General features: G+C 34.1%; 1 protein-coding gene across 20 annotated transcripts in view; it reads right to left on the bottom strand.

Annotated features, from left to right (window-relative positions):
• The window catches only part of MYCBP2 (MYC binding protein 2), a 174,244-nt gene that overhangs the window by 77,617 nt on the left and 83,022 nt on the right, over window positions 1-13,605 (bottom strand). For all 20 annotated transcript variants that reach the window (XM_030270789.4, XM_030270803.4, XM_030270836.4 and 17 more), the window contains 11 exons: window positions 12,129-12,220; window positions 11,128-11,262; window positions 10,961-11,044; window positions 9,601-9,697; window positions 8,618-8,810; window positions 7,716-7,990; window positions 6,576-6,797; window positions 4,732-4,923; window positions 3,704-3,910; window positions 2,835-2,966; window positions 2,139-2,317 (listed from right to left, as the gene is read on the bottom strand). In XM_030270789.4, the coding sequence (XP_030126649.4) occupies window positions 2,139-2,317; window positions 2,835-2,966; window positions 3,704-3,910; window positions 4,732-4,923; window positions 6,576-6,797; window positions 7,716-7,990; window positions 8,618-8,810; window positions 9,601-9,697; window positions 10,961-11,044; window positions 11,128-11,262; window positions 12,129-12,220 (1,808 nt within the window). The remainder of the gene's footprint in view (window positions 1-2,138; window positions 2,318-2,834; window positions 2,967-3,703; window positions 3,911-4,731; window positions 4,924-6,575; window positions 6,798-7,715; window positions 7,991-8,617; window positions 8,811-9,600; window positions 9,698-10,960; window positions 11,045-11,127; window positions 11,263-12,128; window positions 12,221-13,605) is intronic.

Genomic DNA, 13,605 nt, shown 5'->3' with positions numbered 1-13,605 from the left:
TCCCTTCTTATTGATTAATTATGGCTTTGAATTACAGTCTTGGGCTTACCCTTAACAAACAGTTCTTTCTTTTAAATCCACTCTCTATGTCAAATTAGGCTCTCCTAAACAACATTATGCATTAAACTATTTCATTAAGGTTCGATTTGCTTTTTCAAAGCTATCAAATGACAATTGCAAACTAATTCAAGCCTTCAATATGATAGTGATTAAGCCTTGGCATAGAGAAATAAAATCACTTAGTCAACATGTAAAACAAAATCTGCTGTTGTCTTTTGGATATCTTATGTGTGTCCATTATATTATTTCAGGACTAGCACCTCAGAACATTCAGAAATTTTACTTTGAGCAGTTCAGTGAACAAGGATAGCTCTCCTCCTCTGACATGTGAATCAATCATTCTTACAAAAAGATTGTTTTTTCAAAGTGTCCTAGAATTGTAGCTTTGCTGTCAGGCTCAAGCCTTTTTAATTTGAAATTTTTAGCTACTGACAGTAGGTGCAATTCAACTGAGTATTTTTCCAACAAATCCCTCCAGAACTTTTTTTGCCCTTACCAAAGGTGCATTAACTTCTGTATGTGGCCTTTCTTTGCATATGCCTAAGAAACATTTCTATTGATATCTGAGCATCCTTCAAACAAAATGAAGTGTGACTTTTACAAGCTGCTCTATAATATTTGACTGAACATTTGTTTCTTCGCTGTAGGCAAAACTTCAAATCATTGTGTATCAGTGAGTCCTCAAAATAAGTCCATAACCATAATCATGCACTAGATAAATTTATCTTGTCCATGCAAACTACAAAGATATTGTGACTACAGTACAGCAGCTGCAATTGTTTTCAACACAATTTATTCTGTAACAGTTCCAACCTTGTACCACTAGTCTTCCAAAGGCTTCTTTGAATTTTATCAGTTGAAACTAAAAAACCTGAGACTGTCCTGATCTGAAGACAGGACTTTGGTGTGGGATTTTTTCATATGTTAATTTATCAATGTTAGAATGCCTTGAAGTTTCCATTACTGAAATTATGTCCTTTGCTTTTCTGAAAACAAAGAAATCGTTGTTTCTCTTTCATTTTCTCTTTTGCCCTTATAAAAGCAGATAACCGATGAGTGAGAATATTTGTTTACCATGTCTTTCTTTCATCCTTCTTACATAATGATACTTTCCAATTATGATCCTTCATAAGAAAGGCCAAGATTCCAGAAGACTAAATCAATTAAAGTATCATTTATCATTAAAGACCTGCACCACTGCAATTCCATTCTTTAATAAGCAATTACTGTTTTTACTGGTATGCTGGATCTTTGAGCACATGTTCTAAGGCGGATTAGAGCCATCCTATATCTTCAAATATACTATTATTATAATTTTGCTGGCCACTTTATTTCTTCATATCTTACCTTCTTAAGAGCAACATGTTCATGTGCTTGTTAGTCTAAAATAAATCAGTTGGTGTAGTATTACTTTTTCATATCTTCTATATCTTTTATTATATAGTCACTTCTCAGACAATTAAAGATAAAAGTAAATTACTATTCACTGATCCTTTTATTCCTTCCATCTTCTGTTGATCAGCCTTGTACTGCCAGTTTGAAAATCATGTCTTCATACAAATCAGGGTAAGCTTTTTTCTGCAAAAGCATTACCACAAGTGAATTCCCACTGTCATCCTGAAAGGCTGAAGGAAAGCTCCCCTGCAGGACAGTCAGATGTTTCAGCTGACTTTCTTCAGGCAATTGCAATTTCTCTTTTTATACCTTTCACCTTTAAGTAAGAGAGGAGACAGTTCCTATACAAATAGACCTTTCTTCAATACCTCATGCAATTATTTTTGGAGACTGAAGAACTGAGTAAATCGGTATAGAAAAAAACAGAAATTGAAATAGTGCATCTAACGAGTTACTCATATTTAGAGCTTTAAGGTAGTAAACAATGGACCTTGTAAGCAGTCAACCATCACATTATTTGTCAAATCAAAAAAAATAGAGAACCTAAAACAACACTGGAAGAGGCATCATAAACACACTCTGGACGCATTTATTTCTATCACTTCTTAAAAAAAGACATGGTATAATAGCACTGTGAGGTTTTGTTCACTTTTTTTAGAAATGAATCATTACAACACACAAACCTGTAATAAAGAATCTGTGGGATTTGTCCTCGTGTTTGGTTGGTGCCATTACTACTCAGACTACACGTACTGAACGTAAATGTTACCCCATCCGGACACTGAACCGTGGTCATCCCACCATCACCATTGGCAGTCCGGCTTCCATAATTCCTCAAACGAACTGCGTATTTCACATTTTCCTTAGAAACAAGAACAAAAATTGGTTTCAGTACAAAACAAGTATGTAATGGTGTCATGGTATATGAAAGTTAGTATTTTACATTAATACTGGAGAGTCTGAAAAGTCCCTCAAATCACTCTACAAATGAAATTCAACAGAAAAGATCCAGCATTTAACAAAAATCAGAGCTGTTCCATGCTCCCAAACTATGGACCACAACTTAAATTACTACCTTAGAGCAAGCAGGTATTCAAGAAAATTAACTATCAAGTTGCACAAAAAAGGTTGCACTTTCAAAAATATTCTAAAATTACTAGGCAACTATAATCATATGCACTTATAAAAACTGGGACCTAATTTCTTCTAGCTAACAGGATTTGGAACTTTTAATTTATAGGCAGAAGTCAAGACTTCATGAAGTCAAGATGAACTTGTGAATGTGCATCCAAAAACCCAAACAACTTACACTGACCATTTACATTTTCTTATCTAAAGAAGTTGCATGAAACCTACAGATGTGCTTTTATTTTTTTTACCTTCAGTGGCACAACTTTGTCAAGTCTGATTTCAGCTATGTCACTAGGAGAATCATCTGTGGTATAAGTTCCTTTAACCAATTCTAAAGATGTCCACCTATGAGAGTGAGTTGCATCTCCAGTATGATCACTCTGATTCAAAGAAACAAAGTCATTTTAATACATTTGTAATGTAAACACATGACACATGCAATTGTGCAACTTACATTTCATTGCATAAATTTTTACACATGGCATTACAAACAAAAAGATGAAAAACCAGTTCAGAGTCAACAGTATAGCCTTTCCTCTAAAGAGGAAATTACTGAGCAAAGGTTAATTTCCCATAGTAATCTATGCTTGTCTTTGGAAGAGATCAGAATAATTAGTTATAACGAACAACTGTGTGAAAAGAACAGTAGTTTCGCTTCATTACAAGAACCCACAGCACAGTTTTATGCTGCTTCTAAGATAATACATCAACAGCACATGAAACATCTGTAGGTACAGTCTGATCATGCTGCTAGGCCATTACCCTTTTCTTCAATTTTTGGTTATAAAATAATTTCTTATTTTCATTCATGGTTTACAGAGGGGTAACAGGTACTAATTTACATTTATCTCCAAAAAGTGAAAAGCCTCCAGTACTTGAAATATTACTTGTAATAAAGGAAGAGTTCAAGACAATAACCAAGATATGGACCCTACTAGATATGGTATGAAGCTTGTGGTAATACAAAAATCTTCACTACAAGCACAAGCCCTATTACCAGTGCACTGTTTTACTGGTAGCCTAGACTGAATATGAATATATGATGTTATAGAACATACTCTTAAAAAACTTCTGAGGTTATTTTTGTTCAATTTGTTTTCCCAAATGCAGTACTTACATCATCAACTAATACCTCCAACTCATACTCATGAATTCCTCCTCCACCATAGACAGAAAATCCTACTACAACTACACCAGGTTTGTCAACAGAGAAACATATTGCATCAGGGGATCCATTTCCAGTATTCCAGCTTCTTCCCTGACTTGTTTTAGTGAATCGGTTTGGAGTGGATTTGACAGAATGGAGAGAATTCAATCCATCAACCTGTAGGAAGTCAAATACAGTTGTCAGAAAATATTCACCGCTATATGTTAGACAACTTTAATAAAGCAAAGTTTAGTGAATTAAATCATCAGATTTTTTAACTGGGTAAATTTTAAAAGTCAACTCATAAACCATAGAAGATGCCGTTACTTAGCCTTCAAGGTTAATGTTGACTAAAAAGAAAAAAGAGAGTATTTTGCATAATTAGAAATTAACTATGAATAATCAGGAATCCAACTAGGTTTTTAAAAGTATTTAAATATATATTTTATAGGATGAATTAGCAAAAAATACAGATTAGCTGTACTAAAAGAAAGGTGAGGTATTTCTGCCTTAGGTACAGTTAAGATTAAAAGAGGGCAGAAACAGATGTTACATCATGGTAAAAACACCTTGAATCAAGATGTTATCAAAAGCTTGATTCTATCTGTGAGAAAAGCCTACTGATAACAAGGAGACAGTGACACACCTTTAACAAAGTCAAATACTTTTCTGTCACTTAATGAAGCTATAGCCTCCTGAAAGGATTGTGTATGTACACAAATATGCAGGCAAAAAGCAAAGTACTCAAAAAACCTGCCATTTTTTAAACAATCTGCAGTATTCTGTAGCACTCATGAAGTTGCTAATTATCAACAGTACTTCTCTAATGCAGTGAATATATGCTTTTCAATTTATGCAAAACATTTGCACTACTCCAAACAGAGAATTCTAGAATCTCTAAGATTTGCACACCAATAAAATACCCATCCCAGCCTGTATCACATTCATAGTATGTTTGTCCTGAAAGACTTCTAAAAATTATTTTATAGGAGCTTTACCTCAGATCCTAATGCTGATGCTGTAAGTTCACTCACAATACTAGCAAGCAACCCACATGTATTAGAAACTAGATGTGAAGAGAAAAGTTCATTTTCTCTTCTAAGGCTGTTCCGTACTGGCAAAACAACAATGACCAGCATCTTTTCCAGCACTTCCCGAAAGCTTGTCATCCCTGAAACATTTTCTTCACTCTGCAGTGTGAACAGAAACAATGACAAATGACATGGTTATTTAAAAAAAAAAACCAAAAAACCCAAACTTTCACATATTATAGGTATTAGGTAATTGAAATATCTGTGACTTCATGAAGATATGAAAGGTTCTAGAAGGTGGAAAAAAATTAAAATTCTCAAAGCTCTCATAGTATGTATTCCTCTGTCAAAAGAATTGACTGATGTCCTTAATTTCCTGTATGAGGTGGTAACAAGTCTTTTATTGCATTGGAAAGGTACCAGATACAGATGTCCTCCCCAGGAGAGGTCTCTTCTTAATATACTACATAGCCATAAAACCTATGGGCTTTAAAAGCTTACATTAAAACACAGTGGATATATAGCTACCTTCAAAACTGTTCATATGATTTTCTTCTGCAGTGTCTAAAAAAGAAACTTGGAAGCTTTATTGTTTTGGCATTAGCAGAAAGAATCTTCTGTGTAAAGAGGTAAGACAAAACCAGTGGTGGGATGATTATAAACACAGTTTTTCTTTGCTGAATGAAGACTATGAAACAAATCTAAGCTTGGGCATCTTGTGTCTTCTGCCTAGTAGTGACATCCACTGCTTTCGACAAGAAAAAGAAAATCAGCTCATCTAATGAAAATCCAAGGTTTATCTTTCTCATTTCTTTGTATGCCAAAAACAAGCCAAGTAATGAACAAATATGGAAGACAATCAGCCAAAGCAAACCTGCACAGAACACTTTTCCATCTTTTACAGTTAGGAGGCTGCTGTATCCAAGACACAAATATTATATTTGCATTTAGTAGTGCCAGGTGGCTTTTCCTTCATTAATTTGTAGAGGTGCTTTCCAAGCCCATGAAAGCTTTTAGCACAATAATGGCCTACAGGTGTATGTCCCCCAGATTAACTATGTATTTTATGAAGAGTAGAAAACTTCTGACCTTATCTTTTGCTCTAAATTTCTGGTAATGATAGATTCTACAACAATCCTTTATTTAGCTTTCTTGCATAATTAATAATTTCATACCCCTGTTGTCATCCAAATTGAAGAATACTGTTTAGTAGTCCCATTTCCCTGATTATATTTTATTTTATTATCTTTATTATTTTTATTTTATCTTATTTCTCATTTCTGTAAATCAATTCTAAAACATCAGAACTGCAACTATACAGCATCAAAGAGCCCTTGATTAGAAAATTGTTTAATAACCTTTGCTAGAACAGTATGAACTGAGATTCCTTTATTGACCTCTTAAAAACTCCAGTTTGGGACATGACTTTTTATTACTAAAGTTGTGTTGACTCTTCCTCAAAACACCAAATCAATCCACATGTTCTTCCTTGTGATCACATGAAAAAACTGAAAAACTGCTGCAGAAAACACTGTGCAACAGAATACTACTCCAAAGGATATTTCTTCCAATTTAATATTTCAAGATAAGAACCATGCTGCTTAGACATTCTCCAAAAAAGAAATAGTTGGACTATTCCAGACAAAAAGTTGAAAATTTTACAAAATAATAAATTTCTGAATTAAGCCTTTCAAAAGGAAAGCACTTAGTTAAATTCATGTACATCTTTATCAAGCAAAAACCTGCAGGTATGTAAAAGCTTTTTGTTGCAAAGTAAAAGAAATCATTAAACTTTTAGAATACATCCTAACCTGACTAAGCTTTTCCATGTGTGCAACCAGAAGAGGAAAGCGATGGGCCAGAGCAGAGTCGTTCTCAGTGCTGACTTGTTTAACCATGGAGCGCAGCAAGGCCTCCCCGTCGTAAGCAATGGGAAAGATGGAGGTCAGCTTCACTGAAGTGTGGCACAGAGCAGACATGACAGCTGCAAGGAGCCGACTGCTGGACGTCTTGAAGTTTGCCTCCTGGATATCCTAAAGACATAAAAAGAAATTAACAGAGAAACTACTTTTGAAAGGAACTTCCTCTAAATTGTTTTTATTAATTACAATAAAGCTGGAAAGCTTTTCTATGAATTTTACATTACCTTCCCTCATAAGCTTGAATTGAGATCCTCAAAACTGGAGCAATTAGAATTTCTTGGTTGGCATATTTTAAAATAAACCTGTCTGATATTATTTTTAAAATTATGGTATCCTTTGAAGACAAGGCTTTTCTTATAATTAACAACTATAATTAAACAACTTAATTAGATGACTACATTAAAGAACATATTCTTCCTTGAAATTGTATATGCTAAATGAAATTGTATATGAAATGTTTGTTGAATATGCTAAATGTTTACATCTTACCACAAGCAATGCAAGCAACCAACTACACTGTTTAGATGTGGGATGCTCATTCACGATAAGCAAATGAAGAAAGTTGCTGATTATAGAATAGTATTTCCAGCTACTTCTCATGTATTTGGCTGAATCAGAGCACTGCTGTAGAGTTTAATAATGAGGAATTACTCAAGTATTAGTGATAAAAATTACTTGATGGATGCTCTTAGACAACATTCAGCAAGAGTAAGCACATATAAAGGCACGGCCTCACCACTGAAGAAGCAGGTGCTGACAGTTAACAGCATCACAAATTTTCTTCACTGTCCCACAGAGAATCTTAAAAGTTACAGAAGACTAAGTTCCTAGGCTCTTATTGAACTCCATTTAGAGAACAACCCAAACAAACAAAACCAGAAACAAATCCAATAGCCAATCACTAAAAAAACAATACAAAACACAACAGAACTCAAGTTGCAAATCAAGATAAATGCAAAAAACTAGTTTAAAGTATTACTTGGCTTCGATTTGAGCAATAGGACAATTTAAGCTATTATAGTTATGTACCTGGTCCAAACAGTTCAGCAAGTCACAAAGACATGCCCACTGGAGAGCTGGTGTTGGATAGAATGAATGGAAGCAAGCTGTAAATGTATTATGGCACTCCTGAAGAACAGCTTCTAACAGACTGAGAGGCTGACTAAGATATCCTTGTGGATCATTGTCCAGCTTCACCATGCAATGGTCAACTCCTTCAGATAAAATTTTTCTCAGCAAGGTCCTAGTTTTTCCAATGCAATCTGCTAGTTTGCTGGTTTCTTCTACAACTGCCTTAGCTGTAGCTAGAAGATTACATAAAGAGAAGCATTAAACATACAATAATGAAATACTCTCACGTTCGAATGCACATTTTACACGCAAATAGAAAAATTGGGAATTTTGCAACATTGTAGAATCTACATTCAGAGACATTAAATCCAAAAGTAAAACATTGAAAGGGTATTAAACTCTATCAAAGAAACTTCAGCATTAAAAACTCCTATTTTTCTGATCTTTTATAATATATACAGTGTTTTAATAAGCACTGTTGAAGTACAGGCATGAAAAACACAATCTTTCAAATGCACATTGCTCACCGGCGCTGGAAGCACAATGTAGAGAAATGGAAAAAAGAAGATACTAATAGTCCAAAACAGCTCAACTAACAAGTCAAACAGGAAATTACCTTTAATTAACTTAAACTTTTACCTTTTAACTTTAAAATACACAGGTTACAGTGTAAACCTGTGGTACTAGAATACTTAGTTACCAGACAATTGAAAATTTCCTGTTTATGACAAGTCTTTTAATTGCTCAAAAAAAACATCTGTGTGAGCAAATCTATTATATCCTACATGAATACTTAGATCAAACCATAAATGTCCTGTAGATCATTTGCTAATAAATACAAAACAAGTGAACTGAAATACCTGATATTGGATATATTTCACAGGTGTAGACCCTCAGCAATCTCAGGCAGCACGTGCCCACAAAACGCAACCTTTCTAAATCCAGAAGAGTAGCAGTGTATTGGAAACCCTTCAGCCCACGAAGCTCTTCAACTCCCAGCACCAGTGTTGTCCAACTCCAGTGAAGAATGCTCAGTAAAGATTCAAAGCATTCCTATTTCAGGGTATGAGGGATACCAAAGACAGAATTAGTGTTATAAACTAAGAAATGACTGTTCTGCATCAGTATTAGACAAAAGGCAAATAGCATCTATATCTATGTTTCTTATGAAAACACATTTATGTCTATACACATCTATCATGCAACACACAAATTCTAATTTGCTTAAGAATAAAAAAAAACACACTGAGAATGCAAGGGACACTTCACTGTAATATCATAATAAAATCTATCTATAAGCTATATTAGAATATTACGTGTAAAAGCCTCTCAGTTATTTAAGAACAAATGCATTCACTGTAATGGAGATTTTTCAGTAAACTTTACTTGATCTATCTACAGAATGGTGCAACACTGACTTTCACATAATATATTCTTGTCAAAAAGTATTATCAGGGCTGTCTTCACTTTGTTCTTAAAACAGTTATGATCTGCCACTATATGACATTTACAGACAAGTTACACTTGGCAGCTAAACAGAAGCACATGACTGTTCACAAAAAATCTTGAGGAATTAAAAAAGTTTTGTTTCTATTATTATTATTGTATGTGGTAAATAATTTCATGAAGCTGTACCTCAGAAAGCAAGAAAAAAAAAGTATTTTGTGTTGAATATCAAAATGAAATCTTCAAAAAAAGTAAAAAAATAAGATATTCTATCAGTGTACCTAACGTGCTTGAGAAAGCTAGCACAAAACCATCACTGCTTCCCCATCTACATCTTTCAGTTTCCTAATCATGTATGAGCTTGCATGAAACACAGAAGATTCTTGATAGTACTCACCACTGAGACAGTTCTGGCAAAAGATCTCTTCAAAATATGTACGGGTTCACTAGTTTGCTGTTTTCCTTTGGATGCACTGCCATCACTTGTTGGCAACCTAGAAGAACAATTTTAGAACTTACTTGAAATCTCCAGTTTTTACTTTTAGTAAGAGTTTTGGGTTGAGTTTGGTGTTTTGTTTTGGTTTTTAACTTTTTGTAATTTTTTCTGTTTCTGTTGTTCAAGTGGGGAGAAGAACCAAAGTGAAAAAGTTTTAATTCTCAAAAACAAAAAGGCCAGTTTCAACATAACTTCTTCTAGTTTCCTAATCATTTTAGACCAGTAACCAAGTAAGTATCTTGAATTCTGTCAAACTGGCAGTACTGTGACAACTGAAAATGAGGTTGAGATTTAATTACACACAATTATTACAAGTATCTACTGTATTTCCTTAGATGACATCAAGACTAGAAATGCTATTCCTTAAAAGAACACTGGTTTTGTGAAAGGAAATATGTGGAGGTTAAACATACAAACAGCATCTATCAGTACAGTATTTTCCCTTTTGTGCCACTCATTGGTCTTCAGAGGTTTCAAGGTTTGTTTGCCTTTTAGCTACAGCCATCTCTCTACAGAAATCACATAAATGATGAATTTGTCATGCCAGGACTTCATATACATCAAAATGAAACCTTCACCTAGAAGGAGACAGGGCACCTATGGAGAGAAATCTTAATGGAAGAACTCTTCTGTGGAGGAACCTTGAAAAGTACATTCTTAGAAAAGGACAGCAGGAGAACTGGTATCAAAATATTCTAAGTTTCAGAATCAGCATGAAGGCCATGGGAATTATATACACACACAAAATATAAAAATTATGTCATGCATCTATCTGAGGACATCTGTAAAATATACTATCAACATAGTGATAGAGTTCCTGATTATTAAAATACATAATATTTATCAAGGCAATGAGAAGTTTATGGTAAATTATTGTAAAGCACTGTAGATTTTGGCTTCGTTTCATTAATATAATGTGTTCAAGAGTATACAGTTCCTAAACTGAAAGCGACCAAATAGAGCATTTCCCAACTAGCAAAAAATATTACTCATGTTATATGAAATTGTGAGATTCTATGGATGTAAATGAAAATCTCAAAACTCATGCAGGATGACTGCAAGAAAAGTAGCAAGGAAGAAATGTGGGTATAATTTCATTACTTTTCTCAAAAGCACTAAGTTTTCCCTACATTTTTCAGATACCAATTTCCTTTGCTTAATAAAATAATATTTTCATGAAACACAGTGATAATGAATTTAATATTTCTATTTTAAAAAAACCAAACATGTCAGTAAATTGCTCCAGAGGTTAAAGTATTACCTGTATAGTAACTGTGGAATCTGCCCTGCATTCACATCAGTACCATTATTCGATTTCTTGGAACTTTTAAACTGAAATACAACACTGAAAGAGAAATAACCTAGTTATTATTCAAGTCTTATTAGAGCTCTTCTTTTTCAATAAAAAGAACACAAAAAAAAATATACCCATCATCTGTGGTAATAGAGGCCTGTCCATGAGATCCACAATCACTGCTAGGTCCTGACACTCTTGCCCAGGCTACGTACCACCAGCCAGCTTGCAGGAGTACTGGCTCATCAAACATCATTGCATATTTCTCTCTAGGAAAAGTAAATTTTGGAAAATGTTAGCTGTTAATTATTTTTTATATTAACTTTTAACAAATTGCACTCTAGTTATTAAAAGAAATTGAGAAGTAATGGTATTAAGTTGTATTTATTTATATTCAAAGTCAAAAGTTTTTAATCCAAAATATTGTTGTAATTAAAAAATAGTAAGTCGGAAGGACCTACTATTGCCTGACTCACACTTGATATTGAATTGTGAACAATCATATCAATGCCAAACAGAGTAAGAAGACATTAAGCTAAATTAACACACATAAACCCTATTACATTTAATATATAATACTGCAAGCAAAGTATTAATTATAAAGTATGATATAATACTGATTTCAGAAAATGGTTGTAAATGACAAAAACTTATACATAAATTCTTAGTAATTACGATAAGTATTAAAGAAATTAATAGAATATATATTTAGGGCATTGATATATAAGATTTAAACCTGAAAGAATTAATCACATATCATTTAAAATTTAAATTACTTCATTACAGGGAATGAAAAAGAAGCTACAGCATGGCTAAGCCAAACCATATGCACAAAAGAGCTGCTGCAGTATTTTGTCTTGTGGTCTCAACACAGGAAGATGGGATTTGACTGGAATTTATGCAAGAACAAGCATTTGATTATTCATCATCTTTAAATTTAAATACTATAATGGTTTGGGGACGTTTTTGGTGTTTTACTATTTCCCTACGCATGTCAAATATTTTACATGACTTGCTACAAAATTCTAATGATGTAGACCATCTCTGTTGATATTAAAGTGATACTAGAATGTGTTCAGGGAAGTAAAAATAACAATCAAGAAACAGGTATAAGTAGGCAAGCTAAATGTCTTACCTGGCAGCACAATCATATGCTAAGACATCTGTCTCAGCAAGGAGGTCTCCATCTGTCTCATGGTCTCCCCCATCTGGACCCAATTCAAACAACTGGTGAAGTAAGACAAAAAGAATTATGTCTTAGGTGTTAGAAACCTCATAATATGACGATTTCTTGTCTGGCATTCTGGAAATTGTATATTACTCTTCCTTCCCAAAAATAACTACTACTTAGTGTCACTTATAGGCAAAACCACATTTTGAAGTCCGGCATCAACTGTTAAGAAATAGCAATTGACACTGACCTATCAGACTTATGTCCAGATATATTTTTAAGTGGAGAAACTCCCTAAATCCTGCAAACAAGACAAAAGCAGATTATCTAAAAAAGGCAAAGGTGCAGGTTTTCCATCACTGACTGAAATGCACTGTATAAGCATAAGATATACTCAGCTTCTCTGGAAATGGACAGTTTGGCATTTCAGAAGAGACAGTCAGTTTATAAACAGTTGGTGACTGGGACAAAACATGATACCTAAGAGAACTTTATTTTCTTACTTAAAAATAATTTCTATGGTTTGATGGTTTTGAAAAAGGACCACAATACATGTCTATGACTTCTCTTGCAACCACCTATTTAATACACAGCCCACTTCGTGCAGGACTGGCAGAACTTATCTTGACTATATAGAATAAACTAGAATAAAGTGCAACTACTTATTATGAATTTCCTGTTGACTTAGGCTAATGTTACGGCTAAGTGTGTCATCCATTTCCCTAGAACAAACCTCAATACCTATTCATCTGAAAATAGAGGTAGAAAATTCAATAATCCACTAAATGAAAAGTAACAACAATAACATGTTCTGAATATACAAACATCTAAGAAGTATCTCACCTTAATAAGTATAAAAGCAGAAAACACTTACCAAAAACCAGAGCTCTGACACCAGTGTGTGTTTCTGTGAGGTTTATTTATCCAAAGCCAGATTTATTTATTTTAGAATAATCAGCACACTTACTCCAGCCATAATCATGCCTATATTTGGCACAGAGTGAATTGTATTTGGTGTCGTTTGCTCCCAGCTGAAGAATCCCAGCCCAGAAGCTATCCAGACAGCAGTTTGAGAAAGAAGTGGCAGGGAAAGTGGAAAGCAGTGGTTCCTGATAAGTACTCTTTTTCTGCTTTTGAGAACAGCTCCTCATGCATCACACAGGATGTGATTTTAACCTGAAGCCCACAACACCAATTTTTTGCGGGACCTTGGAGCTTTGTGTAAATAGATCACAGAACCATTCAGACCTCTAAAATGGCTGCCCAAGATATCTCTAAAATGGCACAGCACTTGGTGAAGGTAAGAATAGGCCAATTCATTAAAAGAATGGTAATTCTCGCCTCTCTACTTCATCCACTGTGCTTGTATAATGCTTTCCACACATGATATACCACTCATTCATCAAGAAATAAAACTAATCATGGTTTTACATAGCATTAC

Source organism: Taeniopygia guttata, chromosome 1 (genome assembly GCF_048771995.1).
Source record: "Taeniopygia guttata chromosome 1, bTaeGut7.mat, whole genome shotgun sequence".
Lineage (NCBI taxonomy): Eukaryota > Metazoa > Chordata > Aves > Passeriformes > Estrildidae > Taeniopygia > Taeniopygia guttata.
The sequence above is the reverse complement of the archived record's forward strand: the minus strand, read 5'-3'. Positions and strand labels throughout refer to the sequence as shown.